Here is a 15,630-nt window from a genome sequence, read left to right as displayed (position 1 = left end):
AGGCTACAAAATGAGCAGTGGTACATATTAAGTTCATTAAGGCAGATCCTACACATGGACAGAAGTGCCTCGGAAAGTGTGTTACCAGCAGCGCTGTGGGCAATACGGAGGCAGGGAGTTAGGAACACCGCCTTGCTCGGGTGTAAGAAAGGGATCCACTAGGTACACTCTTCCTTCTCAGTATTCAGATTTTTTTAGTTTGATCACAAGCACCTGAAGTGATAATTCATAAGCCTATTACATTTGAGAGCAAAGATAAAAGTAGTAAGTTTAAAAGCAAACAGTGTGTACTAATAAACTAGAGGATGCATTTCGAGAAGATGCAGCTTTACGGGGATTAATGCATTAACAGCACTCACGGTTCCATTATCTCCAGAGTATTTTAAAACTGCCCTTTTAGCTCTCCTTCTGAAAGCGTGGGAGGAGGGAAGAGAAACCAGTCCCAAAAGCCGAAGGACCCAGGAAGCTCCGAGCCCTGAGCAGGATTTTGCTGCCATCATGTGGCAGCACAGCCCCCTCCGACCTCCCGGCCTCATCCTGCCCCGCGCCCACAGAGAGGGGCTAAAAACCCCTACAAATACAGGAAAGGACTTGAACCGGCCAAGCTAAGCCAAGCGTTTCCTCCTGTCCCCAGCAAGCCAGCAGGAAAAAGCTACCGAGTTTGCCACGAGTATTTTTCAGAAAAATCAATGGCTTCATTGCAGTTCAAACATTACAATTTTCAGCATGCACACACCACACTCGTCTACCTGTTCAAGCAGCACTAGAGCTCAGGTGACCAGCTCACCTGAAGTCACTGAATCCCAAAAGGAACTATATAATATTTGTCACATCCATCCCAAAACGTGCTCGGCTGCAGAACTGCAGAACCTGCCAAGCAGCTTTAAGAAATATTTAAGACTCAGCAGCCTATTACTAGAGCAGTGGGTGATCTTTGTTATTTGGGTCACCTTGCTGGGAAATAGAAGGATGTTTTAGTGATACACTCTTTTGTCATTCTAAAAGGGCATTTTGAAATGCTAAAAATAATTTAAAAAAATAATAATCTGCTTATAAGTCTACTTTCCCCTATGAGGAATGAACCTCAAAGGTGGGGGCAATTTTCCAACAGTGAACATCCCGAAGCATTAATGAATTCATACAGGAGACATACAGTATCACCAAGGCATTCAGATAGGTAACTTTCATATAGTATAATGCACTCAAGCAGCTTATTCAGGGATGTGAATGCAAATCAACCCCTTGAAGTTCTCTCTTTCGCCCTGATCCAGAAACACTAGCACTCTGCAGCTGTACTGGCAGGTAACTTTAACACTATTTTCTTAGTACTTGCCAGTCACTCTTTTGCTGCAACTACTTCTTTTTGACCTATTGGCCCTGCTGTTGCTGAAAAAAAAATATATATTCTCAAAACAAACAAAAAAAGATTTTTTTTTCTTAATGGAGTTCTCTGCACTGCAAAGGATTTTACACTTAAACTATAACATAGCTTCTTAGAAGCCTAGTTTTAGTGTCAGAGCCTCATCTGAAAAAGTGAGGAGTTTAGAGGACCAAATGCTCGGACAGAAGATGAAAAGTACAACATGAATGCATGAATTGTCCTGGTATGGATGAACCATGCATAATAATGAAACATACATAAATACAATCATATACATACATAACATTAAATATAACTTTAATAATCGCATACATAAATTAAAAAGGTACCTGACCAAGAAAGCAGAAGGCTCAAACTAGAACAATTATTTTTTTAAAGGTGTACAGCAAGTTAGATGTATATATACAATTGATTTCAAGTGAAAGCCCAAGTGTCACTTAGGCAGGCAGGAAAATCTGCAGCTAAGAGGGAAAAATGTTTTTGTTCTCAGGGCTGGGCAATCATTCTTTCATCTGCTGCTGGTTTTGGCTGGGATAGAGTTTGTTTTCTTCATAGCAGCTGGTACAGGACTGCATTTTGGATTTGTGCTGAAAACAGCATTGATAGCACAGGGATGTTTCGGCTGCCGCTGAGCAGGGCTTACCCAGAGCCAAGGGCTCCTCTGCTCCTCACCCCATCCCACCAGCGAGTGGGCTGGGGGGCACAGGGAGCTGGGAGGGGACACAGCCGGGACAGCTGACCCCAGCTGACCCCAGGGGTATCCCCTACCAAATGATGTCACGCTCATCATATAAAGCTGGGGGAAGAAGAAGGAAGGGGGGGGTGTTCAGAGCGATGGTGCTTGTCTTCCCAAGTCATCGTTACACATGAGAGAGCCCGGCTGTCCTGGAGGTGGCTGAACCTGCCTGCTGGTGGGAAGGGGGGAATGAATTCCTTGTTTTGTTTTGCTCGTGTGCGTGGCTTTTGATTTACTTATTAAACCACCTTTTATCTCAGTCTGTGAGTTTTTTCAATTTTACTCTTCTGACACTCTCCCCCATCCCACCTGAGGGACTGAGCAAGCGGCTTTGTGGGTCTTGGTGGCTGGCTGGGGTTAAACCATGACACTGCTCCAGTTCTCAAATCTTTCTGCTGCATGCCATACATCCATTTCTGTGGCCTATCTTACATATTTATTTTAAAATCCAGCTTCTATTACACATATGCAGCATGGTAGCCTCTTGATGCAATTTATGGCTATTGCTGACTGCTGCCAGACACATGAAGTGATAGACTGCAGCAAGAGGTCCAGCACTTAAACCTATATATGCATTTGAATGAATCAAATGCTTTTGCATCACAAAGTTGAACTGCTCTTGGTAAAAACTTGTATTGTTCTGAAGAGACACCAACTCTACCTCTTTAAAATCAACACATGCGGTTGATGGTACCAATGCCATCCCTGCACATAAGTGGCAGTTTCAATATGGTTTTATTCTCAGGAGTTTAACATACAAGAGAAGGAAACAGGCTCAAGAATACAAATAGTATTCTTGTTAATTCCATTCACTACAACCTCAAGTATTTCTTGAAATAAATGTAAGTGGCCAAATGCTTCAACAGCTTCTGTGGGCACAACTCCAGTTGGCTTTAGAAGATGTAACACTTGGTTTGAGAGACAGAATTGGCCTATCCTCAAAAAGTAGCCCTTAGCTTTTTTTCTACTTAAGAAAAAAAACCTCAACAAAACCCATTTTTCCTTGGAGGTACACACACCTCTGTTTTTCAGCTAACACTGAGAACATATGGATATAACCACATCATGATTTTGTGTGGATCTCCTGTATTTTTTGAAACATCACTAACCTTAGCGCACATATGTTTGCACACACACCAAAGAAAGCTTTGTGTTTAAAATCGAAAAAATTGCAAGGATGCAGAGAAAAGTACTCAAACACCCATAAATACTATTGAGTATCTAGCATGACCCTGCACTGACATGCTCTTCAGGGATGCTTATAGATCTTTTCTCATCTCAGATCTGAATACCTCTGAACGTGTCAGAGACAGACTGCAATATACCAGAGCAAAACAGCATGGAAAAAATGCAGAAACTTTTGGGAAATAAACCCAGGTCTTCTTAAAATTAGATTTGTTCACATTACCTAGCAAAATGTGATGCTGAAATAAAAACATGGTGACAGACCAACAGTAAAACTTACGGAGGAAAACACCTGAGTTTCACAGGGCTATCATGCCTCTGAATTGCTTCAGACATATCATGGAAGCTTTGGATAGCTTATTCCTGACTGGCAATATTTACAAAATTGTTTGAATCAGAAAAACAGAAAGAAAAATAATTTGAATGCATAATGATTACAGCATTTCACAGATTATCATGTGAATATAGCCAGTTATTTAACAACTTTATACCTAACAGTATGATTTTTTGATATTGGATGTTGTGTTAGTTTCTCCAAACACTATTCCTTTCATTACTAAGAACAAGATTTTACACACGGCAAAAATTTAGGATATATTTTTGGTAGGAACAAAACTACATCGAAAATATCAAAATAGCAAAGTGTGTTACACTAGTGCCCTCAAGTTTATTGTAAGCTTGTTTTTTCTGTTTTTCGTAACCAAAGTGAAGGAAGCAGAGAAAGACTACGCATGCAGGCAGCACATTATTTTAGTACTCGGTATTTGAGTAAAGAAACTGCAATAGTTTACATTAGTTGAAGAGTTTTTCATAGATGTGAAATCAGGAAGGACAATATACCTATAGATCAACCTTATATTCTAAATTCTAAAAGTGATTTATAAAGACAGAACACCATTTCATACACGTTGAGGACAGCTACCTTTCTGAGAGGTGCCAAATAGTGACAGATTTTTCTTCAGTATCTATGTACACACATGCAGAAGGTGCTCAAAGTTCCAAAAAAGAGCCCCAGTATGCAAAGACAGCACACTTAGAAAAACAGTTAAACATTTTAAAACTACTTAGCCTTGTACAGCAAGTATGCACAGAATATATGATTGCTGTTAAATTTATATATTGGCATAGATATATGCTTTACGTCCCTATTAGCCTCTGTACTGTCAATAGATATGCAACTCATGCAAAAAATCATTAATTCTACCGTTATAATTATGGTAATTTTAGGGGCTTACGCTTTCCCTAATATTTATGAGCCACTTTACATGTAATGCCTAGACAATATGATAGCTCACATTTATCTTTTTGACTGCTTATCAGAACTCAGTTACTTAATTACAAGAGGCATCCAAAGTAATTAAACTCCTGGAAAACATCTGCTTTCTGTTACAGAGGGCAAACAAAAAAAGGTATGTCAGAGTGACACCTTATTTGTAAGACATTTATTAACTCCAACTTGTTTTTCCTGACCACTGAAAACAGCTACCCACCTCTAACAATGCTTTAATATATACATTCTTTCAGCTCACTTTAAGGAGTCTTAAGTGTTCTTGTTAAGGATCATGGGGTTTACTTCGTATCACCAATCTAATGGGAAGAATTTTAACTTGAAATTTTCACCGTTCTATACAGGTAAGATGTAAACCTAGTGGCCATTTGGTGAGAAGTCAAACTAACTACGCAAAAAAGGCAGTTCATGCTTATACCAGGCACCTATCTTAGACAAATGTGAACTTCCTCATCCTTATCTGCCTTCCCAGAAGCCAAGAACATACTCAAAACACACAGCATAGAAACATTAAGGATTCACTGTAAGAGAGACAAAGGCTGGTAAAGAACTTAATGCAATGGGGCAGAAGAATGAATGGTTTTCAGGATGAGAAAGCTATTTCCAATTTCTCACTCCAAAACAGATGCAAATGGTCTTTCTGTAACTAGTTTCTAACATAATTCATGAGCTGAGAATACAGTTTATACTTTGTCTTGTCAAAGTCTGTCACAAAGCAATTTATGGCTAGAGGTGAAGTTGGCAAGGTAACGGGAACATCAAATTTAGAGGCAATTAGCTCAGGAGGGAACCCATTCCACAGGGACTGCTGGCAAGAAGTGTGGCTGGCAAGATTACAGACAGAAGTGGGGTCAGGGTAATTACATGGACAGTAACTGCGGAATTGATTAGCTACCTGCAAATGTTGAAACAACTTACCCAAGTCAGGAACAAGAATCACCTGCCAAAGTGAGGGTTAAGATAGAAAAGGAATTATATTTTTTGGTGATTATTACAACATAAAAACCTCATTTAAATTTACCTTAACTAACTTAAGTTTCTAAATATTTTTAACACTGGACTGCTGGACTGGTGACAGACAAATATGGAGACAATTTGGAACAATTCTAATTCTCAGTAACCTTTGGCAGAATTAAAGAGTCATTTTAGAAATTATTAGCAAGAGACTGTTTACGCCACATTTAAGCAGCTCTGAAAATTTCCAGGATAAGGACTGCAGGTACAAGTAGTGTCTTTCATTAAGACAACTACTACAGTTGAAAATGCAAACAATAAAGCTAAAAAGAAAAAAAAATCTAATCTGGTGGAAAACATATTAACATTGATAAATGGAAGATCATCTCACAACACTGCAGAGCTAAAAAGAGGCGATGGAGTGCTGATACCTGACAAGACAGTGCAATTCCCTCAAATAGCATTGCCTGCAATGTCAAGGGGCCTCTGAAGGAAGAAAGCACAGACTCCTTCAAACTTGGACATCTGCTTTCTCTGGCACATTGTAATCCATTGCTGTCCATCTGCCCTTTACAAGCAAAGGAAGAGCAGGAAACACACAAAAGTGGAGAACAAAAAAACCCACAAAGCCAAACATAATGCAGCATCACTTATGAGACAGAGCAACATTGTTAGGATTTTGCATCACTTGTGAGAAATGGATTTCAGGAGCTGTGCCAAGAAGATAAGATAAAATGTTTACAGGCCACAGAAATACTACTCTAATTTCCATTCCTAGTAATTTGTTGTGAAATGCCAGATCGGTTAAGACTTTACTACTGAAGCAGACAATAGTAGGACTCAATAGACAGAAATAGCAAGTTATAATTTGAATTTAAGATCGTTAAACATTAGTTAGTCAAGGCTTTCTTTAATGGCTTCTTTTGAGTAATATTAAAATACCTTATCCAGTTTGCCTAACTTAGTTAAAAGGTATTTACCTATCACCAATTTCATAAGGCAATTACATTATTTTTGAGAAACCAGACAGAGTTCATACTCTCCCCAGTCAAAATTCCTTCCCCCCTCCCCAGCAGCAATGTTACCCAGAAGCGTCACAACTCTTAGCACACCTGTGCCTCTGATCTGCTGCTTCTCCCAACAGCACACCCAAAGCAAGAAGCCTCTTGCCCCCAGCCAACCTGGGCCAATTCTCCTCACAGAGGAGCACACCAGGGCACGGTCCGTGCACATCCACCTAGTTACTCCACCAGCTCAACTCCATTTGACATTTTCCCTTTAGAAGCCGCCTAATCTTAACACTATATAGCAAACATGATTGGTGAAAAGTGCTTTAAGAGCTTACACACATCTACTGCAGACCTGTCTATTGTCCTCCATCAGCTTATTCTAGATTCTGAAATGGGGGCTCCCTGAGATCAAAACGCTAGCCCTCCTATTCAAGGAGGATGGCACCTCTTAAGTCCAGGCATTAACTTTCTCCTGCATACTTTGACCTCATAAAATCTAATTTGGATGGCTCGTTAATGGATTCAGACCCCAAGCCTAAAGCTGCTGTTTCTGTACCGTCTCAAGTCCTCATGAAGAACTACTGTCAGAGTCATTGTCTTAGTTAACTTTCTGATGGGCTGGGAGATGTACGTCAAGGACATCCCAGAGATGCTTTCCATGTATCTTTTCTAATATCCTTCCATAAGAGCAGCATCTCCTGTTGGTATGGACTACTTGCACAGCGAACATCTCCACCGGAGGAAGGCCCACACTCCAGGGAGTAATTTTTCAGGAGCTCTCCACAGACAGACATACAGAAGAGACTATCTGAAGCGAACGCCTTGTGCTTTATTTTATTCTATTTGCCTTTTTCTTCAGTAATGAAAAGATCATTGGTTATTAGCTGAGATTATTTGGCTTATCTTTAACCACAGATGAGAAACTAACCTAAGTGACACACAAGTCTGCAGCTGAAACTAGAGGAAAAGGGGAAGGAAAGATGCCTCATTAGTGAACTGTCCTTAAAGCAGATTTGCCCCTCTAATTTCTATATGTTGTTAAGTGTTCCACATTCTTTTTTTTTTCAGGTGTTCACCATCAGGTAACCTTGTATTTAGACAAAAAAAAAACCTTCCTTCCTGTGCTATCCTATGCACAGATGGTAGGAACTGCCCATTGAACAAACAGCTCTTAGTAATCTCTCCGGCCTAAACATACTACATACTGCCTTTACAAAAACAAACTTGTGCACACTTCACGCTTCCTTGTTCCCTTTCACTGTTTTTCATGTGAACTTCCGCATCACACTTTCCTTGGTGCTGCTCTGTTCTTGGAAAAGCTCTTGTGTCTGTCTTCCCATCGACTGCCATACTGAAACAGTCGTGGGAACCCACTCGTCTTTGCTGATTTGTTCTGTTCCCCCATCTGAACTGTCACTCCAATATTTCCAGCAAAGGTGCTGATCCTCAGGAATTAAATCTTTAGAAATTAAATGTAAATGGCTTCAAAGAATATCTGAACTTCCTTTCGTTAAAAACATTTTAGCAGATCCCTTAAAAACAATTAGCATCCCTAGAGGTCTGCAAAACACAAAGTAAAAACCAGTACTTAATAAAGTACAGGAAGACAGAGATACCACATAAGCATCTAGCAAAGACAGATTCAGAAGGACTTCTTATGTGAGAAGGAAGACTGTTCTTCTTCTGGTAAAAAAAACAGATTCACTGATAAATGTCAGGGGACAGTAAACTATTTCTGAATTTAGGACAGATTCAAGTTCTCAGTTGTGATGGGGGAGGAGGGGAGTATTCTGTGCAAGGTGAAACAAGGAGAGTTGCAAGAGTTAAACAGCCCTGAAGTAAAATGTTTGATGTTAGGTCAAAACTGAACCCTGCCAGGTTGGATTTGTTTTATTTTGCTAAAGACAGACAGAACATTTCTACTGTAGATGAACTCTTTTTTTTTAATCTTTGCCCACTGACTATTAAAAAGCATTATTCTCATGTCTCTCGTAATAGCATTGTGTATAAAATGCTAACACTGTCTTTAACATAGTCCCCAGCTTTTCAGAAGTCTCCACTGAAAACCAAACACTTGAAAAAATATTTACTATTAATTATGACCCTCTCACCCCTTCACCCAGCTTTTCCAAATGCTGTATAGCAGTAGGAAAAACATAAATTTATTAAATAAAAATACTTATGAACAGTTAAAATTCTTTTTACTGATATACAAACAACAGATCACATGGGAGAGGCTGTGGAAATTACAGTAACGAATACAGGATTCATGTGGATCACTCCAAAGAGACATTTGTAAAAAGAAATTGTTCATACACCTTTTCAGAGTGGCAACCTATCATGGGACATTTCATGTAAGGTGAAAGGCTCTGCTGCTAGAATCCACAGGGAGCAGTGTCACTGGCCGACACTGACACAGCACTAAAAATCTACAATGGACCCAACAGGGATGGGCAGCGAGAAAGACAAGGTTGAGAGAACAGCTACTAACAGTCCCACATACTTTGTTTTAATTACAATCTTAATTATAATCACCACACTTGACTTTGACTATTCCCAGAAAGTAATGAAAGCACACTGGGTAGTTTTAGGTTTTTTTACTTTTCCTTATCAACACTCTTACAAAGCAGTACTGTATTAGCACAAAACAAACAAACAAAAAAAGCATGCTCTGACACCTCTAGAAGAGGTTAGCACATTTATTTTCCAGTGGTCCTCTTCACATGCACTTTAACAGCTACAATTAGTTTCATAGCTTCTTGCAACGAAAACTTCTAAAGTTTCCAAAAATCAGGGCTTACTTACTGAGCATTTGAAATACAATCACAATTTGATAGCTGATGTCGAAAATTTCCTTCCTTCTGACAGCCGGCCTTTAAATAACAGGATCTAATTTCCCCTTTAGAAAATACAGAGGAAAAAAAAAAAAAAACAGTTCAGTGAAATGATCATTTGTTTTACACACAAAGTGTATAAAAAATACATTTTAGGTCAGGCACATTTACACAGTTTTCAGTCTGCGCACTAGGCTTATTTTAGACTTCAGAAAGCAAATTAACATTTGAACAACTAAAAACCTGAGACAAATGAAAACTCCGAAGTTACAGTGAAAATTTAAAAGGCATGTAAAGTAAATGCAAAACCCATCTACCAATCTAAGTTCCTTGTAAAATGTGAAATCATCAAGTATTTTTTTTTCAGTTCACAAAGTTGAGGTCTGGAGGTACAAAGCAGGGGAAAATTCTGTTCAAAGCGTAGCCGCTGCTACTCCCTCCCTGGATACGCAGCAAAAAGTGAAGGTTCACTGCTCGTTGACCCAGAAACCATGCAGACTGCCTGACCCGCAGCTGCTGCTCTTAGACCTAGAGCAAACCAGGAGCTGCAGGGCTGCACGCAGGGCCAGGAGGAATCGGCAGAAAACCACAGCATCTCTGGGGTCACAAGCCCAGCTACCACAAGCACCCATTCCACACTGGTTTTGAAGGCAGCTTTAAGGGAAAGACAGCTTTTGGGACAGCTGCCTGTCAGAGGTATGGGCCAGCACCTCACAGGGCACTACAGGGAGTTCAACCAAGCCACTATCACGTCTATTTATTACAGCTCCAGCCTCCAGGAACAGCTGCAGAGCAGCGGCACAAGAAGCATAGGCATGGGGTAAGACTCATCAATTCTCTTGAAAGGGGGAGCAGACCACAACTCCGAATGACAGCAACCACCACGTTATCAGAGAGTTCAGTCTGAGCCAGCTGAAGAACAAAACAGCAAAAAGCAGGAACATTTTGCCCAGCCAGACCAGTGCAAAACTCCTCACCAGGCAGAAAGCATCAGGGTCCTTCTGCAAAGACAGAAGTAGCTTTCTGGCCTAGCCAGCATTTTTTGAAGGTGATGTTTGGAAGATAAACTTCACATCCTGTGTAAGCTTCAGGTCTCTGATGGTCGCTGGTGGATTTTGAAAACTCTAGTTATTGCTGATCTGACTTTAAATTACTAAGCCCTTTTCTTCCATACACACAATAAAAGATGCAATTGGTAACAGACAAGAGAAATACCCTTCCAGGGCATCTAAAGATTCTACAGAAGTTTCCTCACACATTGTAATTATTCCAAGTACAGAAACTCACCATTTTCATCTATGAACACGTGCATTGCATCCACGGATAGCTCGTCTTGCACAGATGCCTCAGGTCCACTTATTACTTGCAAGACAGAACTGTCTTGCTGAGAAGTTACCCGGTAGATTATCTGCCTTTGCCTGTTGCCCTGGTAACTTGACACAAAAATGTTTCAAAACTACTATGAGGAACTTTTTTCTTGTTCTCAATAAAACAAAAAGAAAGAGAGGTTAATTAAAAGTTTATGTCATTTCTACTCAGTGAAACAAAACAGCTTACATCATATCTTTGAAGTACAAAATTGTAAAGTAAACTGGCCTTACAGTGCTGCAAATTTGGCAGACTCTGGTAGCACCGGACTAGTACTAGCACGATCTTGGCTTTGTACATCTGATCTTTCCTGTTTAGGAAGTTGCTCACAGTGCTTTTCTGTTCCCACCATTTCTTCTTTTCTCTCCGTCATCTGGCTATCTGGAAAACAGGGCAGTGAAGTGGAGCCACTCTCTGCAGATGACTGTCAAGAATTTCATTCATTAACCACGAACACGAGCATCTAAAAGAGAAAAGCTAAAATGCTGCAGTAATTAATGTTTTCCATAAAACTAGTAAAATTACTTAAAACAATGCAATCACAGAAACGTGGACGAGGAGGTACTCTGACTGGAGGAGGCTGTGTGAATGGGTTGGTTTCAAGAACAGGCAGTGTGAAGCAAAGGACAAACAAGAGAGAATTTCTGCTTTGCTTCTCTTGTTGTTTCAGAGGGAAGAAATCTGTCCCTAACCTAGAATGGTAAAAGGCTGCTTCCCTGGGGGCCGTAATTTGTTCCCAAGCTGTGTATACTGGCAGCAGAAAAGCAGGAGCACTGGCCCATTCCCCTTTTACAAAAGGGACAGCAGCACCTTCAAAGGAAACAGAGCTCCAGGATGGGAAAGCAGGTAGCTGCCTAATCCCTCTTGCCACCAGCCACACACTTGATGCAGGACAAGACAAACCGGCTAAACAATTTCACAGTAGGTTTTCCTATGCTTGGAAAATACAAAATAGAATTAAAATATACATGATGGACTCATCCAATTTCTACTAGTCTGAATACCAATTTGAATACCAGTTATATTTCTATTATCTCCCTACACCTGTACATCATTTACTTATATACATGCACAACTTTCAAGCAACATTCTTTTTTAGTAACTAAATATTCATGTTGAATAACAAAACATTTTGCAAATGTGCTTTGACTGTAAACTAAAATAAACTGTATGTTAGGATTTTAAAATGCAGCTAAGACAGTGATTTTATCACCACCATGTGCAGTCACACAATTAAATGCTTTAAATAGAAGAAAAAAAAAAATTGTGGTGCTTGTTGGAGATGTTTCAGTGAGTCCTGTAGCTTCTTGCACTAAGCTAGGTGTATTGAAATGTACTTACCCAGACTTCTTGCAATATTTCCTGTTTAAATGCCTTAAAAATCTAATCATCAAGAAAAAAAAAAACACAACACAGAAATTTGCCCCACAAAGAATACCATTTGTTAAACCACACTTCCTACTAATACAAGTACTATCCTAAACTGCAAGAGTCACCAGTCAAGAACCAGTGGTGTCACAGCTAAGACAGTCTAAGAATAAAACAGATTCAAGGCTTGTAGAGCTGTAATACCTTTTATTAGGCCAACTGATATAATTTGAAAAAAGCAAAGAAGCTTTTGGATATGCAGACCTTTCAGTCTTGTTTTCCTCCAACGGTATCAGTTGATCTAGTAACACGTCACTTCTGCAAACCAACGTACCTTCAAGAGTTAAGACATATCCACACCAGTTTCAATTCACAGGACACACCTCTCTAATGCCCGAAAGCCTCTCACACATAGCCACTTTTCACTGCAGACATTTCACTTACTTTTTTTTTCAGTGGGTCGGGGGAACATGGGACGGGATGTGGGATCCAGAAGCAGAGGAACAACTTTAATTGTACCACCACATCTTGTCCCAGCAGGTCTCAGCCCTTAATGTGAAGCACAACAAGCAGTACCAAGCCTGAAGAGTCTCACTAGGTCCCCAGACACTCACCAGCCAGAATTGGGGTACCAGAAGCGTGTGGGAATGGGCAGTAGAGATAAAGACACCATGTAATTCTCACTTGGAACTTCCTTCAGCTTCCACAAGGAAGAAAAAAAAAAACCAATCTCACTACAACACTGCCGACATTCTGAGCCTGTAGCAGATGATGTCTAATGATCTTGACTTCTTGTGCAATAAATAGAATGAGTATAAGTTTGGTTTAGGGAAATCTTTTGTAACTGTTGTGCATGGAGACAAAATTCAATAGGTTTTCCAGATCTACTTATCTCTACTCAGGAAAAAAAAAATAAAGCAGTGGAGAGGGGAGTGGGCCTTTTTTCCTTTCCTAATTAAAGTTTTAAACTCCATTTTAAGCAGAAATCGTGCCTTATTTAACCGTGGCAATACTGAAGCATCCCCTTAATGATGTAACTGTACCTGAGGGAGGCGACGGAGCCACAGACACCTAATCAAAAGCACCTTCCTAAAGGCTTGGGCTGTTCAAGCTATAAGAATAATTGATAGAGATCAGAAACTGTGGTTTTAATAATCTAATTGGTCCCATATTGCCCAAAACTAGCTCTAGGGCTGGAACAATTAAAAAGATTTTTTAATTTGATTATCTAGTGGTTTTAGAAAATGCCTCTCTTTTCCATTCCAAACCACAAGCCTTGCAGACATCCTGCAGTGGTAAAGAGTCATAATAATAAAAACATAAACATACTGCTTCTTACAGGCTTTATATGCCAATCAGACAACGCCATGGTGCTGAGTACTTCCAGCACTAGAAAGGTGGACCATGATGGGCTTGTCACTGGTTTTCATGATTATTACTAATTTTCTTCTGAATGACTTACACCTTCAGTATTTACATGGAGATAGAGGTGTCTAGACTAGGAGTGTTCTGCCAGAGTACGTAATCAGCTCTGCGTCACCAAACGCTCCTTGCATGGAAATTGTGCTGGCAAAGCTCGAGTTACTAGGAAAAACCCTCTCCAAGAGCAAAAGAGTAAAAAGCCCAACATGGCAGTGTACCTGCACCCTCCCTGTGACCTCCTGCTAGAGCCATCTACCCCAAGGCACTGCTCCACACCTCTGCGGTGTACATCCGTGGCCGGGCTCACAGAAGCCCCAAACTCAGACCCGGGCTCTGCAAGTAACTTTGTAATTTATCCGGAAATTATATGCCACATGATTCATACGTGAGGCGTTAAGTATCAGGATTCAGGCCCAGTCAGGCTTGGGGAAGGGTGATTCAGAAGTGTCCTGCACAAATAGCCAAGTTTTGATCTGTACACCACTTCTGTGCTTTGGTTGTGCACAAGATACGACCTTTAGTAATCCTGGTAAAATCCTGATCAGGATAATCATTTCTTCTATGTCCATATGGGTATAAGATACTGCCTGTAAATGTTTTTATCTGCACTACAGAGTTGTAACAGCATAGCAACATTACTTTAAAATATAACATCCAAATGCTGACAAATGAGTTCCTAATTTAAATGTAGTTACGCTACCAAAATGTCCTTTCCCATATAACTTTTTCACCTGTGGAGCAGATTTTAGGTATCCCACATCCTCTTTGTAGACAAGCCTTTGGTCCACACTGGGAGGTGGCTGAAAACAGTTTACAGCTGAAATGGAGCAGCCTTTGTACGTACAGTAATTGTGATAACCAACTGTCAGTGTATCTCAGCTTTAAAGCTGCCTTATAATTAGGTAATTAGAATGAAATTTCATTGCTCTGGAACTTTTCTCCAGAATAATTTTACTATTTCGTGCCCTCTCTCCAGAGTCTCCCAGATGTTTTCCCACGTTTTACTTGTATATCCCTATCCCAATCTCCACAACTCACCCCTGTAAGCTGAAATGCCACTGTTGTCATAATTTCAAATGCCATCTGGTTTGAAATCTGGTCAGGCAGAATTAAGCTAATTAAGCTTGAGTCTCTTCTGTTCATTAATTGCTCTGCTACAGAATCTACTTCCTTCCACTACACTATGGTCTAAAATAGAAATTTTCACTTTAAAATATTTTTGCTGCCCATCTGGCCGCAGAGATAATTGATTTCAAATGGCTCTATATATATGCTCTTGTTAATACCAGCACGAAACAAAAGCTCTACGAGTTGTGAACTGTCCCATTCCTATCTCTGGCAAATATACCCTAAGGACATTCCCAACCCTTTCTTCACTGACTGCTTTAGCAGAAACATCTAGTTTATGTACTTTATTCTCAAGCCAAATTTGCCTATTATGCCACTACATTAAAGGAAAAATCTAACGTAAAAGCTGGTCACCTGCCAAACAACAGGAGTGCCCAGGGAACCTGACACAGCCCAAGAGTTGCTATTAAAGTTCAGTATGGGCACTGAAGAAGTGCATGGGATTATCCCTTTATCGGGATTACCACATTAATCCTGAAGTGATGGGAAAAACTAGCAACACTCACTGTACCTGTTACAGGACCGAGAGACTTAAGTGACTTGCTCAAAACAATCTCCTGGGCCCGCAGCAGAGCTGGGAATAAAATCAAGGTTTTGAGGTCTCACATAAATAGTCTCATCATTATACCTAACAATTACGACAGAACACAGCCCTCTCAAATAACCTCGCAGTTTCTCTACAGGTATCAGTCTTGTCATCAAACATGGTATTTACCTCTTTGATTAAAGACTGAAATTTTAAAATCTCAACCCGTCAAGCCTTAACACATCAGGTATCAGATTTACAGCACCAAGCTCTGCACCAGATTTCCTCCTCATCCAAAGAGGGCATGAAATGCCACGTGGTTCCCCCTGTGGCGTGAGAGTCAGGGATGGCACACGGCTGCTCCCAGAGAAGAGCCAGCTCCTGGCAGGGCTCTGTGCCCCAGGTGCCACCTGCCTGCTGGCAAACTCCC

The 15,630-nt window shown here is 40.4% G+C and overlaps 1 protein-coding gene across 1 annotated transcript in view; it reads right to left on the bottom strand.

Moving 5' to 3' along the window:
• The window catches only part of PCNX2 (pecanex 2), a 159,735-nt gene that overhangs the window by 126,555 nt on the left and 17,550 nt on the right, over nucleotides 1-15,630 (bottom strand). The window contains exons 6-8 of the mRNA XM_055809946.1: nucleotides 10,990-11,137; nucleotides 10,676-10,821; nucleotides 9,360-9,453 (exon numbers count right to left, since the gene is read on the bottom strand). Coding sequence (XP_055665921.1) covers nucleotides 9,360-9,453; nucleotides 10,676-10,821; nucleotides 10,990-11,137 — 388 coding nt within the window. The remainder of the gene's footprint in view (nucleotides 1-9,359; nucleotides 9,454-10,675; nucleotides 10,822-10,989; nucleotides 11,138-15,630) is intronic.

Source organism: Falco peregrinus, chromosome 7 (assembly GCF_023634155.1).
Source record: "Falco peregrinus isolate bFalPer1 chromosome 7, bFalPer1.pri, whole genome shotgun sequence".
NCBI lineage: Eukaryota > Metazoa > Chordata > Aves > Falconiformes > Falconidae > Falco > Falco peregrinus.
The sequence above is the reverse complement of the archived record's forward strand: the minus strand, read 5'-3'. Positions and strand labels throughout refer to the sequence as shown.